This window comes from Elephas maximus, chromosome 3 (genome assembly GCF_024166365.1).
Source record: "Elephas maximus indicus isolate mEleMax1 chromosome 3, mEleMax1 primary haplotype, whole genome shotgun sequence".
Classification (NCBI taxonomy): Eukaryota; Metazoa; Chordata; class Mammalia; order Proboscidea; family Elephantidae; genus Elephas; species Elephas maximus.
The window spans coordinates 66,904,113-66,920,046 of record NC_064821.1 but is presented as its reverse complement, the minus strand read 5'-3'; the positions used below and the strand labels follow the sequence as shown (position 1 = coordinate 66,920,046).

General features: G+C 43.0%; 1 protein-coding gene across 13 annotated transcripts in view; it reads right to left on the bottom strand.

The window, feature by feature from the left end:
- The window catches only part of DHDDS (dehydrodolichyl diphosphate synthase subunit), a 31,242-nt gene that overhangs the window by 14,300 nt on the left and 1,008 nt on the right, over window positions 1-15,934 (bottom strand). For 7 of the 13 annotated variants that reach the window (XM_049878371.1, XM_049878373.1, XM_049878363.1 and 4 more), the window contains exons 3-7: window positions 14,381-14,497; window positions 10,406-10,548; window positions 6,764-6,880; window positions 5,683-5,784; window positions 574-688 (exon numbers count right to left, since the gene is read on the bottom strand). In XM_049878371.1, coding sequence (XP_049734328.1) covers window positions 574-688; window positions 5,683-5,784; window positions 6,764-6,880; window positions 10,406-10,548; window positions 14,381-14,497 — 594 coding nt within the window. Of the gene's footprint in view, window positions 1-573; window positions 689-5,682; window positions 5,785-6,763; window positions 6,881-10,405; window positions 10,572-14,380; window positions 14,498-15,934 lie in introns of all 13 variants that reach the window. The other 6 variants (XM_049878364.1, XM_049878367.1, XM_049878366.1 and 3 more) reach the window with 1 other exon arrangement.

Below are 15,934 nucleotides of genomic sequence, written 5' to 3'. Positions count from 1 at the left end.
GCCACGTTAGCAGGGGATAGAGGTTTTTAAACAAAACCAAACACATTTGGGGATATGCTTTTGGAGGAATACCTACCCTGGAGTAACTGATCCGGGAAAAAAGGGCAAGCCCCTAAGAATGGGTGTGCATACAGTTTATATCCTTCAAGGACTGAGCTTTCATTGACACAGCCCTGTAGTCTAAAGGGGAGAGACTAGTAACTGCAGGCAAGGTTCCTGCCCAGAGGTGCTGGAGTACCTGGCAGGTTACTAAGGCAGAAGTCCAGTTCCTTGAACAGGAGCACAAGTGAAATTTCCAATACAGCTGGAAAGCCTAAACTTCTCTAGGCTGGATGCTTTGTATTTTGGACAAGAACCATACAGGCTCACAAAGCCAGGGACAGAAAAGGAAGGGATGGCAAAGGTTGCCAGGCACAGTCTAGAGCCACCTCTCCAGATGGTAGCTTTTCCCCCAAGTTCTCCGGTCCCAGCATGGCTGGGAATGGGGCAGCATGACCCGCTCTGATCCATTCTGTGGGCACAGTCACAGTTTTCAGGCTGTCACAGATAGAATGGTGGTTAGGAACTACCTACCTGCCAGAGCAAGAAGTCGCTCAGCCTCACTTCCCCCGAAGTCCGTATCAAGATGTCTGGGTGAGGAGAGTGGTTGGTATAGAGGCACTTATCGAGCAGAGACTCAGAGATATCACTAAGGTAAGTATGGAGGAGACAAAGACAAGCACGAATCTCTTTTTGTATTATTCTCATGGTGAACTTCCAGTTTACAGAACACCATCAAATACATTAGCCAATACTACCTGGTATACAGAAGGCTCTCAACATGTTTGATAAACTAATGAATGATTTTAACCCTTACAACTACATAGGGTATTTTTATCTTCATTTTATAGAAAAGGAAACTGAGGCTCAGAGAGGATAAATAATTTGTCCAAAGTCATTTAGCTGCAGGCCTAAAACCAGAAGTATCTGCTATGATATATGATATTGAGCCGTCCTTCACTTAAAACATCTTGTTTTTTAAAATGCATACATACACCCCATGACCCAGCAACGAGATGAAACACTATGCATCTATTATTTATTTATTGTGCTTTAAGTGAAAGTTTATAAATCAAGTCAGTCTCTGTAACCCTAGCTGCTCTCCCCTTAATGTGACAGCACACTCCTTCTCTCCATTCTGTATTCCTTGTGTCCATTCAACCAGCTCCTGTCCCCCTCTGCCTTCTCATCTCACCTCCAGACAGGAGCTGCCCACATAGTCTTATGTGTCTACTTGAGTCAAGAAGCTCACTCCTCATCAGTATCATTTTCTGTCTTATATTCCAGTCCAATCCCTGTCTGAAGAGTTGGCTTTGGGAATGGTTCTAATCTTGGGCTAACAGAGGGTCCTGGGGCCATGACCTCTGGGGTCCCTCAAGCCTCAGTCAGACCATTAAATCTGGTCTTGTTATAAGAATTTGAGATCTGCATCCCACTGTTCTCTTGCTCCATCAGGGATTCTCTGCTGTGTTCCCTGTCAGGGCAGTCATTGCATCTGTGTTTTTTTTAATAAAGGTAAATCTAAATGCACTGATTTGGAAAGATGTCTCAGATCTAATGTTAAATGAATAAAAGCAAGTTTCAGCAAACACAGTGTGTGATTTTTGGGGGGAAAACATACACATACACTCTTTCTCTCAAATACACATGAGCATATAGTGACCCTACATACAACACAACAAAAACTGCCCAGTCCTGCACCATCCTCACAATTGTTATGCTTGACCCATTGTTAACAGCCACTGTTGTCAATACATATAAACAAAGAAAAAGGTCTAGAAAGACACCATATTATTAGTGGTGATTCCCTCTGGAAGGTAGGGACAAAAAGTGAGGAAGGAAAGATTATCTTTTTACTTTATATCCTTCTATATTGTTTGAATTTATTATAAAGAACATTTTTAAGACTTTACTTACATCATATGGAACCAGACACACTACAAGAGTCCACATTATCTGGGATTTGAAATACATATTAAAATGATCAGCCTTCCTGTGTTTGGTAGGAGCTACCTTCTCATTCAGCAGTGAGAAAACTGGAAACTGGCAGCATTTATCTTAAGTAAAATTTTTCTGTCCATGGGAAAAGGGAATTTGGAAGGCTCTGTCTGTTGGCTCCAAAAGCACTGCTTACATGTTCTACATGAAGATGATGCTACGAAAAGCGGATCTCCACAAACTGGATCTCACATGCAAAAGGATGACTTGGATGCTTATCTTACACCACACACAAAAATCAACTCAAAATGGACCAAAGACCTAAATCTAAGAGTTAAAACTATAAAACTCTTAGAAGAAAACACAGGGGAAAAGCTTCATGACTTTGGATACGGCAATGGAGTCTTAGATACGACACCAAAAGCATAAACAGTAACAAAAAATGGTTAACTTGGATTTTATCAAAATTAAAAGCTTTTGTGCATCAAAGGACACTATTAAGCAAGTGAAAAGACAACCCATAGAATGGGAGAAAATATTTGCAAATCATGTATCTGATAAGGAACTAATATCCAGAATATATAAAGAACACTTACAACTAAAAAAGAAAAAACCAAGCAACCCAATTAAAAAATTCACAGAGGACTTGAATAGACATTTCTCCACACAAGACATACAAATGGCCAAAGAGCACGTGAGAAGATGATCAACATCATTAGTGATGAGAGAAATGCAAATCAAAACCACAACGAGAAACCACTCACATCTACTAGGATGGCTACTTTTAAAAAACAAACAAACATAATAAAGCAAGTCTTGTAGACGATGTGGCGAAATTGGAGGCCTTGTACACTACTGGTGGGAATGTAACATGGTACGTACAGTCATTGTGGAAAACAGTTTGGTGGTTCCTCAAAAAGCTAAACACGTACATCAGCCTCCTGCCCTTGGTGACCCTGCCCAGCCACACCAGACTAACCCCACATAACTAACCTCACACACACAAGTTACTAAACCATGCAGGGCAGAGAAGATGGATATGGGAAAGCATGCTGGTCAAGAAGAAGCTAAATCTCAGTGGTTACTGCAATGTGATATGAGTGTAAAATGCCCTGAACTAGGAGTCAGGATCAGACTTTTAGTCCTAGGCACAAACACATACTAAATCTGCCAGGTAGCCACCTTTCTTTCTTTCTAGCATAAGCATTTGCCCTTATTATTTTTTTTGTTGTCATTTTGTTTTGTTTTCCTTTTATTTTTTGTCCTCAGTATTAATATATTATTTGATACACACAAAAGATTATATGAAACACATTAATTATAAAGCACAATTATAATGAACTATGAAACCACTGCCCAAGCCAAGAATCAGAAAATTACTGATAACTTTAAAAAATCCTAACCTCCTGCCTGTCCCTCACTGCCGTAATTTTTTTCCCAAGGGCTAATTTTCAAACCACTTAATAGACCTCTCTACCCTGTTAATGCCATCAGTGTGCCCCATGCCCCTTCCTCCATCTACCCCAACCAACTCCCTTTCTTGTCTGCTGTAATACTGACGGCCCTGATTTTCTGGCTACCTTTCTCGTTATTCACTCTCTTCCTTTCAGGTTCATTTTCCCCTACACAGCCAATAAAAGTCAGAGTTTCTCAAAACTCCTTTCTGGGCCCTCTCTTTTCACTCTGGACTTTCCTTAGCTTCCACATGCCTTCTGTTTGCTTCACTTACCACCTAAACAGGTGACCTCCACACTGATGTCTCCAGTCCCAACTTCTCAAATGTCAACCCACTATCTCTGTTCAACAACTACAGTAAATCCAAAACCAAACTCCTGATACCTTCTTCTAACCGGATTCTCTTTAAGGATTCCCCACCACAGTGAAGGTTGCCACTGTCCATCGATTTATAAGTCAAAAACCCTGGAGTCGCTCATAGCATATCCTTTTCCCAGTCAATATGTCAGCAGGTCCTCTGGATTTTACCTGCTGTGTAGCTCTTGACAGTCTGTCCATTCTATTACCACCATTATAACTCAAGCTCTCTTTCTTCCAGGCGCTCTCTACTTGGATTATTCAGTCTTTCCACAAATAATACGCTCCTCATGCTACTGCCTCTTTTCCTAGAAAACCAGTTGTCATGGAGTCAGTCCCAACTCATGGCAGCCCTGTATGCACCAGAGGAGAACCGTGTTCCACAGAGTTTTCAATTACTAATTTTTTGGAAGTAGATCACCTTAACTTTCTTCCAAGGTACCTCTGGGTGTTCTTGAACCTCCAACCTTTCAGAGCAGCCAAGGGCATTAAACCATTTGCACCACCCAAGGATTCCCCTCTTTCCCTAGTTACTGCTTATTCTTCCTTCTTAGCTCATTTATCATTTCCTTGGGAGAAGTTTTCCTTACCAGGTTCAAATCTCTTACTATAAATATTTGTTGTACCACGCACCAATGCCTTTGCAACACTTATCACCATTATAATTTTATGCTCACATGTATAATCTCGATTAATATTTGTTTCCCTACCAGAATTTGAGCTCCAGGAAGGCAGGAAACATGGATATTTATTCTCATCAGTGTATTCTCTATGCACAGCAACGTGCCTGGCCTACAACTGGCACTAAAATTTGTTGAATGAATGAATGAATGGATGATGTGGCATAGAAAAATCACACAGCTGTTGTTCATAATAACCTGTTGCTGTCGAGTCAATTCCAACTCATAGCAATCCCACAGGACAGAGTAGAACTGCTCCATAGGGTTTCCAAGGAGCAGCTGGTGGGTTCGGACTGCCGGCCTTTTGGTTAGCAGCTGAGTTCTTAATCACTGTGCTACCAGGGTTCCATTGTTCATAATAAAAAGCCTTATCTAATTCCATAATAGCCTTAACTAATTCCATTCTCATCAAGCAACTTCTTGATTTGTAATTTAGTTTCCCAGGTCAAATTATGTCTGAGAAAGGAATCAGAAAAATTCCTGAGGTAGAGGACAAGAACTCTGGAATCAGACGGCTTTAGACATGAGTCCTAGCTCTGGATTTACTTGGGCAAGTCACTTCAATGCTGAGCTCAGCTTTCTCATCTATAAAAGGAAGAAAAGGCTTAAATCTCTCGTACATGGTCGTATGAAATTAATAACTTAATAAAATAGAGAACATAACATATTGCCTAGAATACTTTTCAGATTATTATTTTACTACTGCTATTATTAGTTTACTAATGTTATTACTAAATGTTAAAACAATAATAGCATGACAGAGCCTGGATACCTGGATGGCTTAAGTCCCCCCCAGCTCTAACAATCAGGATTCCACTGTGTGGCTCATGATTGACAGCTTTTTTTGTTTTTTGTTTCCAAAAAACAATCTCAGTCTTGCTTAAAACTATAACATGAACCCCCTAGAGAACTCTACCCCAAACAAGCTACATTCCTGAAAAACCATTCCTAGAAAAACACTGCCAAAGAGTCCAGGAAGGCATTATTGTTTATTGAATGCCACATCCCCTGCTCCCTGCTTTGCTACTTACTTGGGGTTTTGGCGTGTGGTAAACAGAGAAACTCTGGAGCAGGTTGTAATAAGCCAATCCTAACCTTTAAGTTTGAGGGACCTGCCAAAAATCTTTTCATGTGCATCCCTGACTTGACCTCTGGCCCAAATACACAGCTTTGCAAGAGTTTTATGGTTTAATCCCTGAACAACTAGGGATACCTGGGATCCAGCAGGCCTTGCTCCACTCCCCAGGCCATCTCTCTCACAGCATTGCTGATCTCATGGCGAGATGTGTATGCAAAGCAGACATTCAGGAAACACCTGAGAGGGGAAGAGCAAAGGAATTTACCAAAGAGCCTGCCAGGCTGGGAGCAGGGGCTGATGGCTGGAGTCACTGACATGGAGCACCCTCCCTGGGAGAACACACACCAAGGGTTAACTATGGATAGCTCTGAATGATGAGATTATGAGCTTTTCGTGTTTTCCAAGTGTTCTTGAAATAAACACATTACCAGTTTTACAATAAAACAAATATTAAGTGACTCTTATTGCCTTCCTAACCCTTTCCTTTTCTACTGCCAACCAGCTTACCAAAACTAAACTCGTTGCCGTCAAGTCGATTCCAACTCATAGCGACCCTATAGGATAGAGTAGAATTGCCCCACAGGGTTTCCAAGGAATGGCTGGTGGATTTGAACTGCCAACCTTTTGGTTAGCAGCCGAGCTCTTAACCACTACGCCACCAGGGCCCCAACCAGCTTACAGAGGACGTGAATCCACAGTGATATTGACATAAGCAAAATAAGGAACTCTGATGCAAAACAAATTCACCTCCAAACACATATTTCAAAGCCACACATAATGAAGATTCGATTATTGAACTCCGTTCCCCTCTGCATCTGCATGACCTCCCAAGGTCATCCTAACCATGAGTTAAAGGACTGGGATAGAAAAAGAATTTCTTGAAGGATCAGTCTTCAGAAAGACAGGGATGAGGCCTGCTGTATAGCCACCCTACCCGCCACAAGTAAAACATATATTACATGTATTTTAGGAGGCCACTGAAAGGGGAGGTGGATGAGAAATTGTGTGCATGTGAGAGTGCACACATGTAGCAAAATGTTGCAGAACCGTCTCTAGTCTGCCCTGCAGATGGAAGAAGGCAGTCTCCAAGCATCCCAAACTACCCCCTCAATGCCTCTAGCACCAAATGCAGACCAAGAAAGGCTCAGGATGTTCCCAAAGCTAGCAAACAGTCAAAGATTGACACAGTCCCCCAAGGGGAAATCTGAGAACTTACTTGTTGTAGTTTCTGGTGGCTTCTACAGCTTGTGCAATCAGCTCCTGGAGATCCAAGGGCAACAAATGCAGATCGCCCAGGACCCGGATACACACCCCATGCTTCTGCAGTTTCTCCCTGATGGGGGTGGGGGGAGGAGGCAGGGTTGGAGAGAGCACCCACTCAAGTGGAGGGAGCTTTATAATAATCAACTACAAAATACTGGGTGCTTTCCTATGTGTAGGCACTGTTCTACATATATTATTTCACTGCATCCCCTCAACTCTGAAAAGTGTGTGTGACATTCCATTTGAGGGCAGGAAACTGAGGCTCAGATAAGAGAAGCAACTTGCCAAAGGTCATATAGCCAGCACATGCTATGTTGGGACTGAAACCCAGGTCTGTCTGATTTGAGAGCCCAAACTCTTTTATCACACATTATACCACTTCATGTGTCCTTGTTGGCAAGTTACATTTTATGGTATGTTTGTCCCCTCTTTGACAAGTAAGTAAACTCCTTAAGGACAGGAACTATATTATTGGTTACTTCTGTATCTCCTGGTGAAATATGATACTAATAGTGGCCCACCAAAAAACCCAAACCCACTGCCATAGAGTCGATCCTGACTCATAGTGACCCTATAGGACAGAGTAGAACTGCCCCATAGGGTTTCCAAGGCTGTAAATCTTTATGGAAGCAGACTGCCACATCTTTCTCCTGCAGAGTAGCTGGTAGGTTTGGACCGCCAACCTTTTGGTTGGCAGCAGAGCACTTTAACCACTGAGCAACCAGGGCTTCTTGTAATAATAATGACCAAAAACAATTCCAACTCATAGCGGCCCTATAGGACAGAGTAGAACTGCCCCACAGGGTTTCCAAGGTTAGTGGCTGGTGGCTGGTGGATTCGAACTGCTAACCTTTTGGTTAGCAGCCAAGCTCTTAACCACTGCACCACCAGGGTTCCAATAATAGTGACAGTGGACATTAATTATACATTTACTCAGTGCCAGACACTGGTCTAAGTCTTTTACATGTACCAACACTTTCCATCCTTTGAGGTAGGTACCATTTTTACTCCCATTTTACAGATATGGAAACTGAGGGACAGGGAGGTTAGGTAATTTGCTCAAAATCAGACAGCTAGTGAATGGAAAGCTAGAATTTGAACCTAGTGAGTCTGGTTCCAGAGCCTGTCCCCTTAATCATATTGTACTGCTTCCATATAGTAATTCCCAAACTCTGCACACAGTGAGAATGCGTTTACTGTTACCCAACCAGCCTCCTTTACCTGGGAATGCTATGGAGAAATTGAACAATGAAAGTTTGGAAAAAGGAAGCTTAATAACAAGAACTATATTGTGGGTGAGGATATCTGGTAGGTCCTAGGGGACCCTGATCCAGACCTGATGGTCACATCCATACTAGCCCTCAGCTACATTTTCTTTTAAGGATGATGCAAGATCTAAACAGTTATTTTTAGGAACCCACTAGAGCCACCATAAACAAGTGTATAGTCAAATCAAGGCAAAATTTTAATAAGAATAACTAGATTCAAGGCCTAGTGCCATCACTGACTAGCTATGTGACCTTACATAACCACTGAACCTCTATGAGCCTCAGTTCTTCCCCTGTAAATTGGGGGTGATAACCATCCTTGCCATACTATCTTCATAGGCTCATGTTAGGTATGCGACAGTGCTTGTTCTCAGACATTAGGTGCAGGACTAGTGAGGTGTAGACAGGAGAAAGTAGCTGCAAAAGCCTGGAGAGGACCCAGAAGGCCTGGGTTTCCAACCTGGTTCTGCCACCAGCTTGCTAGTGGTTTTCAAATTTTCTTTTAGCCTAAGATCTCTTTCTTCAAATAAAATCTTATGCCAAAGTCCAATATATAAAATAGATCAATGAAAGGCAGCACCCTGTACCCCCATTCCCTCTGGTCTCTTCACTCCTATACCTCAGAACTCTGAGGCTCTGTGATACATTGTTAGAAAATCACCTCTAAGGTTTCTTCCAGATCTGCTTTGGACTTCGTGATAGCATAAGACCATTTTCTCTACTACTGGTTGATTCCCGCAATCTCAGCAGCACTTATACTGCCATGCATTTTGACCATTCAGGGAACATAAAATTGCCTCTGGTCTTTCAGAGTACAGAGTAGTAGGCAAGAGTGTACACTCTGGGGTCAGAAAGACCGAAGTTTGCATCTTTGCTTTACCTATCTGACAGCTGTGTGATCCAGGGTATCTGCTTTAATTTCTCTGGTTTTACTTTTCTCTAAAATTGGGCTAATAATATCCTTCTCATGGGATAAGGTGAAGATTAAATGAAAATACATGTTAGGCTCAGGGCCTGGCACATAGTAAGCACATAAAAAAAAGTAAAAGATATACTGATGCAGACATTCTTTCATAAAGGCATTCTTCCCTCCTCATGCTTTCAGTGTGAGGTACAGAAGAATGTGAACATCCGGGATGTGCCTCCACGTACCACCCCCAGCCCCTCGGGTGTGAACTCTGAGCCCCACTTGCTCTGCTGGGGACCAGAAGTAGTGTCTGCGTCCAGGGTCTCACCATCCTAATCTGGACAGAGAGAAACCTGGTTGTCCACCCCCCTCACGTCCAAGGATCCAGATAGGAACAGAAATGACAGAACTGACTTCTGAGAAAGCTGTTTCAAGCCCAGCCCCGCCGCAGCTCTAGGCTCACTGTGCTCTCACCTCCCTATCCCTGGCGTAGGCAGGAGTGGGGCAGAATAGTTGTAATGAAGACTTTTAAGCAGTTCTGGGTGGTGAGGGCTCTGCACTTTGAAGCAAACAATTTTCGTCAAACTTCCTCTTTACTCTGGTTTTGCTCCCCAAGTTAGTCTAAAGTTAGCTACAGTTAAGACTGGTACTGACACTTCCCTATAAAGATTTCTTATGCATCATGCCATCCCTCCCAAGAGAACATGCGGGGGAGTATAGGGATGACTGCTCAGCAGAAGAGGGGCCCTGGTGGCACAGTGGTTAAGTGCCTAGCTGCTAACCAAAAGGCTGGTGATTTGAACCCACCAGCCACTCTGCAGGAGAATTTGTGGCAGTCTGCTTCTATAAAGATTACAGCCTTGGAAACCCAATGGGGCAGCTCTACTTTGTCCCATAGGGTCATTACAAGTCAGAATTGACTCTACGGCAATGGGTTTGGTTTGATTTTGGTTGCCCAGCAGAAAATGACCTTTTCAATGTTTCTCTCACCCCACTCTCCAGGCGACAGTTTATTGGTCTGAGGGTAGAAAGTTGAGCTAAGGTGGGCCAATCAAAGGACTTAGTATACTCTGGGCTGCTCTCTTAAAGCAGAAAAAGCTAATCTGCAGAGAGAGATGGAAGTAGATGTATAAAGAGGCTCTAATTAATGGATTTCAATTCCTGGTTTCAGTTTTGCTTGAGGCTGGCTGTGCTTGTCCTTGCCGTCTGTGAAATACCTCTATACCGTCAAATAAAGTCCCCCTTTAAAAAAAAGAAAAACTAGGCTGTGTTTCTGATATTTGCCACTAAAGACTTCTAACAAACATTGTAAGGATTTACAGGGCCCATTACAGAAGCCTGAGATAAACAGAGTTGTGAGGGTTAGGAGAAGGCCGGAGGTGGTGGAAGAACACACTCTTCCCCTCTGGTAGTATCTTACTGTTCTTCCATCAAGCGGCTGAACTTCTGCCGGGCCAGATCCATTAGCCCGTCTACCTCACTCTTGGAGCGTTTGAAGTTCTCAATGCTGAATGCGTAGACCGTCACCTCTAGGATGCCCAGGTTCAAACACCAGCGCAGCGTCTGAGAGGGGAGGAGGCAAGCAGCTAGGGTACACGGAAAGGAAGAAGATGGAGGGACATGAGAGATGCTCTGGCCCTGACTCAGTGTTGGAGGTGGGAGACATACTTTTCTTCATCCCTCAAACTGTGAAAACCTAGGATAACATCAGTGCTTACGTCAGAATAATGAACCAAATAAGCAGAAAGCCACCACGTAAGAAACTGAATAACATGGCTTTAATGAGTACTACTCTGCTGATGCCTCTGTAGGTTACTGGGAAGAACTCTTCACTGAGAGTACAGGTGGAGGGTCTAGTCCCTGACTCCACTGTGCACCTGCTACGGAACTGTAGGAAAATCATTCAATCTCCTTGGGCCTTAATCTCCTTATCTGTAAAACGGGATCACAATCCATCCCTCCCATGGTGGCTAAGGATCAATACAAAGACACAAGGTCTTATTACTCACAGCATAACTTCATCATCCTGGTAGACTGAGGGACTGACGATGTGTAAGAATAAAAGCAACAACTGAACAGCTGTGCGACATTTAAGTCTGCAAAGGGTTATACATACATTTATTCCCCTTGATAAGAATATGATTCCATTTGATTCTTCAAGCAACCACAGGCATTATTTTACAATCCCTATTTTATAGATGATAAAACCGAGGCTCAGAGAGTTGAAGAAACTTATCAAAAGTTTACAACTGTACTGCATGATTCCATTATATGAAGTTCTAGAACACAAAAAGCTACAGTGACAGAAATCAAAGCAGTGGTTGCTGGGGAGAGGGGAAGGTGGGGGGACAAGGGCTGACTAGGAAGGGGCGCAGAGAACTTTTTTTTAAAATTGTACTTTAGATGAAAGTTTACAGAACTAGTTTCTCATTAAACAGTTAGTACACACATTGTTTTATGGCCTTAACAACCCCATGACATCTCAACATTCTCCCTTCTTGACCTTGGCTTCCCTATTATCAGCTTTCCTGTCCCCTTCTCCCTTCTAATCCTTGCCCCTAGGCTGTTGTGCCTTTCGTCTCATTTTGTTTTATGGGCCTGTCTAATCTTTGGCTGAAGGGTGAACCTCGGGAGTGACTTCATTACTGAGCTAAAAGGGTGTCCGGGGGTCATATTCTTTGGGTTTCGCCAGACTCTGTCAGGCCAGTAAGTCTGGTCTGTTTTTGTGAGTTAGAATTTTGTTCTACATTTTTCTCCAGCTCTGTCTGGGACCCTCTGTTGTGATCCCTGTCAGAGCAGTCTGTGGTGGTAGCTGGGCACCATCTAGCTGTACTGGACTCAGTCCCGTGGAGGCCGTGGTATTGTGGTCCATTAGTCCTTTGGACTAATCTTTCCCTTGTATGTTTAGTTTCCTCAGTTCAAAAGTAAGATATTTTAGATGCCATCACGATCAAACTAAAAGTATCCCCACACTAAGGCTTCTCACACTTCCCCTCATGATGCAGTGTTGGAGTGAAAGTTTACAAATCAAGTCAGTCCCTCACACAAAAACCTGTATACACCTTGCTACACACTTCCAATTACTCTCCCCCTAATGAGACAGCCCCACTCTCTCCCTCCACTCTCTCTTTTCGTGTCCATTTCGTCAGCTTCTAACCCCCTCCACCCTCTCATCTCCCCTCCAGGCAGGAGATGCCAACATAGTCTCATGTGTCCACCTGATCCAAGAAGCTCACTCCTCACCAGCATCCCTCTCCAACCCACTGTCCAGTCCAATCCATGTCTGAAGAGTTGGCTTCGGGAATGGTTCCTGTCCTGGGCCAACAGAAGGTCTGGGGGCCATGACCACTGGGGTCCTTCTAGTCTCAGTCAGACCATTAAGTCTGGTCTTATGAGAATTTGGGGTCTGCATCCCACTGCTCTCCCGCTCCCTCAGGGGTTCTCTGTTGTGTTCCCTGTCAGGGCAGTCAGCGGCTGTAGCCGGGTACCACCTAATTCTTCTGGTCTCAGGATGATGTAATCTCTGGGTCATGTGGCCCTTTCTGTCTCTTGGGCTCGTAATCGCCTTATGTCCTTGGTGTTCTTCATTCTCCTTTGATCCAGGTGGGTTGAGACCAATTGATGCATCTTAGATGGCCGCTTGCTAGCGTTTAAGACCCCAGACGCCACTCTTCAAAGTAGGATGCAGAATGTTTTCTTAATAGATTGTATTATGCCAGCTGACTTAGATGTCCCCTGAAACCATGGTCCCCAGACCCCTGCCCTGCAGGGAACTTTTTGGAGGGATGGAAATGCTCTGTATCTTGACAAGGGTACGGGTTAGACAGACTAATACAATGGTCAAAACCCAAGATCTGTTCATTTCACTGTATGAAATTATACCTCAATTAAAAAAGGAAAGCTCACACTTAAACTCAGCTTCCTTGAGGCTGCTCTAACCCAGTACCACCCTCTAAGGTAGAAGACAAAGCTGGAGCTGGGAACAACAATGCTGAGATGGGGAACCTGGAGATGAAAGGCAGGGGGTAGAATTCATTCAAGCATAACAGTGAAGAAACACATCTGACGACTGCCTTTCTAATCCCACAACAGACATACAAACAAATCCATCACCACTTCAAGGAAATCACCAGTGAGGACCTGACACTTGAATAGGCACAGGCCCTACAGACCTTGCGAGCCGGCCACTTTGGATGGCACATCTGAGTCAGAATCCACCACTGACCTTAGCCAAATACTGCTGCCAATAACAGCAGCTTCAATTTCCTGAGCACATCTTTTATGACAGGCCTTGTGCCACATGCTTTTCATGTACCATCTTGTTAATCCTCAAATAATCTCCTGAGGTAGAGATGATCACAATCCTCATTTTAGAGATAAAGAAACTGAGGCAGAGGGAAGCTAGGTAACTCATTGCAGACCAGAGCCAGAAAGTGGCAGATCTCCTAAGAACTAAGCAAAACTCCCTCTTACTAAGTTATGAAAGAGAGGCTGGAATCAACGAACCTAAAAACCTCTACAGAGGGTTGGAGATAACCCCATGGGCACTCATTCAAAGCAAAAAAAAAACCACTGCCCTGGCATCAGGTTATATCTTGTGCCAGGAAACTGGGATCCATGGACTAGAGACCATATGTCCATTCTTCCTAAATTTAGTTTCACAAAGATGGGCATATTTCATTCTTATCGTTAAATTTAATGTTTCCTAATTTGCAATATGTATTAAAGCCATAAAATATTCATGGCTTTTGCATAGGCTGACCTACTTGTCCCAGTTTTCCTGACATTTTCCCAATTCTAACACTGAAAAACCTGCTTCCTCAGAAACTCCTCAGCCTTGAGCAAACCAGTACAGGTAGGTAGTCACCCAGCCTATGCTCCAGAAATCTCACGTCTAAGAACTTATTCTAAAGCAGTTCTATTTATAATGTCCAATAAGAGTGGAACAGCTTAACAAATTATGTCAGATCCACGTGATGAAATGGTCTAGTCATTAAAACTCATAACGATATATAGAAAGACTATATATCAACCTAAAAAATACGTGCCAAAATGTCAAGTGAAAGTAACGTTATCAAAGCTATAAATGCAATTTTATAAATGGTAAGTCATGTAGAAGAATACACTGCAAGGATGAAACATAGAGAAAAATACAGACTATTGATTTATCAAGGTGGTTAGAGGAGCCAACTTTGTACTCCTAATATTTTCTGATGACTCACTGGGTAGTTAATTTTTTTGTTAATGTCAGTATGAGCCCTATAACAAGCAAGCAATAAAACAAACAGCTATAAAAACACTTTCAAAACCACAGCAAACTCCAGGGCTGGTTTTCTAGCTATAATCCAATTCCCTCCACAGACTGTTCACCATGGGTTCTGCCACCCACACCCACCTCTGCCAGTTTGTTGAAGCCCTGTGAGTGGCCCTCTTGCCGCTCCACCTGGCACTTCTTGGCATAGCGACGGTTCCCATCCATTATAAACGCAATGTGTTTGGGCATTGGGCCCGCCTGTGGAGTAAGAAGACAAATGATGAACATATCACATATTCTTTAGGACTAAAGGGGGATACTACTCCCCAAGCAGATAGGATCTGGGGTATTTATCAAAACCCTGAGGAAGATAATTGGGTATTTTAAGCTTGTAGCTCAATAAATGGGTTTTAAACATTTTTATTTATTCATGTGTTCATTAAACACTTCCTACACGCCAAGCACTATACCAGCCTTTTTATATTCCATCTTATTTCATCATACACCTTATAAAGCAAATAATATTATCTTCATTTTACATGTGAAAAAACCAACACTCAGAGAGGTCAAGTGATAGCATAAGTCACAAAGCTAAAGGCAAAGTGGGGATTCAAGCTAGGGCCATCTGCTTCCAGAGTTCATCTTTTTAACCACATACTATTAACCACCACCTTGGTTGCATTAGTCCAGCTGAATGGCCCAAGAAGGATACTGATGGGTAAGGTCAAACGGATAGGTCAAAACTCAAGAGGCACCCACTCCTCAGCACCAGCCAAATGCTGCCACACAGGACACTGGGGGAGGAGGGGGCAATGCTGCTGAATCTTCTAATTTTTCAAGAGAAGTCAAAAATCAGGATTTTTACATAAAAACTTAAATGTCAGGAGCCATTTCAAAACAAAAAAGACATTTTGAAGGCTTGAAAGCCAAACAAAGCTTCTTATCTGGTTTACAGCAGGCTAGGATTGTCTACCACAACAAAAATGGACTCCTCAGTCTATCTTCCCTCACCAGGAAGGGCTCTTCACCGGCTGCTTCCCCAGGCAGCTCTCCAACATTTTCTACTTTTGTCCCCCACAAGCAGCATTTTTCAAATAAAATTCCAGTCAAGTCATGCAGCTTGTTGTTATTCCCAACACATGACTGCAGTGGTTGCCTGCTAGAGATCACATGGTGTTTGTGTGTGAGTGTGTGTGGGTATAAGGATTACTGACTCATAAATTCACTGCTACCAGTTGAATGACAGCCTGTGGATGACAAACAAAACCAAGCTGACTGGCCCTGATCTCACATTAAATCTCTGTCTTAGGCGGAGAGCACAACAGTGTTGTGATTCCTGGAGACAAAACTGAAGGAAGATTTGGGGAAACAAGGAATGTGTAGGAAATAAAGTGATCATAGTTTTCAAACGGCTGAAAGGCAGCCCCAATAATAATTGTAATTAAAGGGAAAAAAAGAATTAAGAACTGCTAGATGCTGAACTAGGTGCTTTATATATATGTTTCATTTAATCCACGTAACAACACTATAGATGTTAAGTCACATAGTTAATGACAGAACAAGACTTTCACTCATGTTTGTCTGCCTTCTGAGCCCAAACTCTTAGCCACTATGCTCTACCGTCACGTCAAAGATTAGTTATTCTTAGTAAGTCCAGAGGACCATACTAGGAACAACAGATCAAAGTTCCAGGAA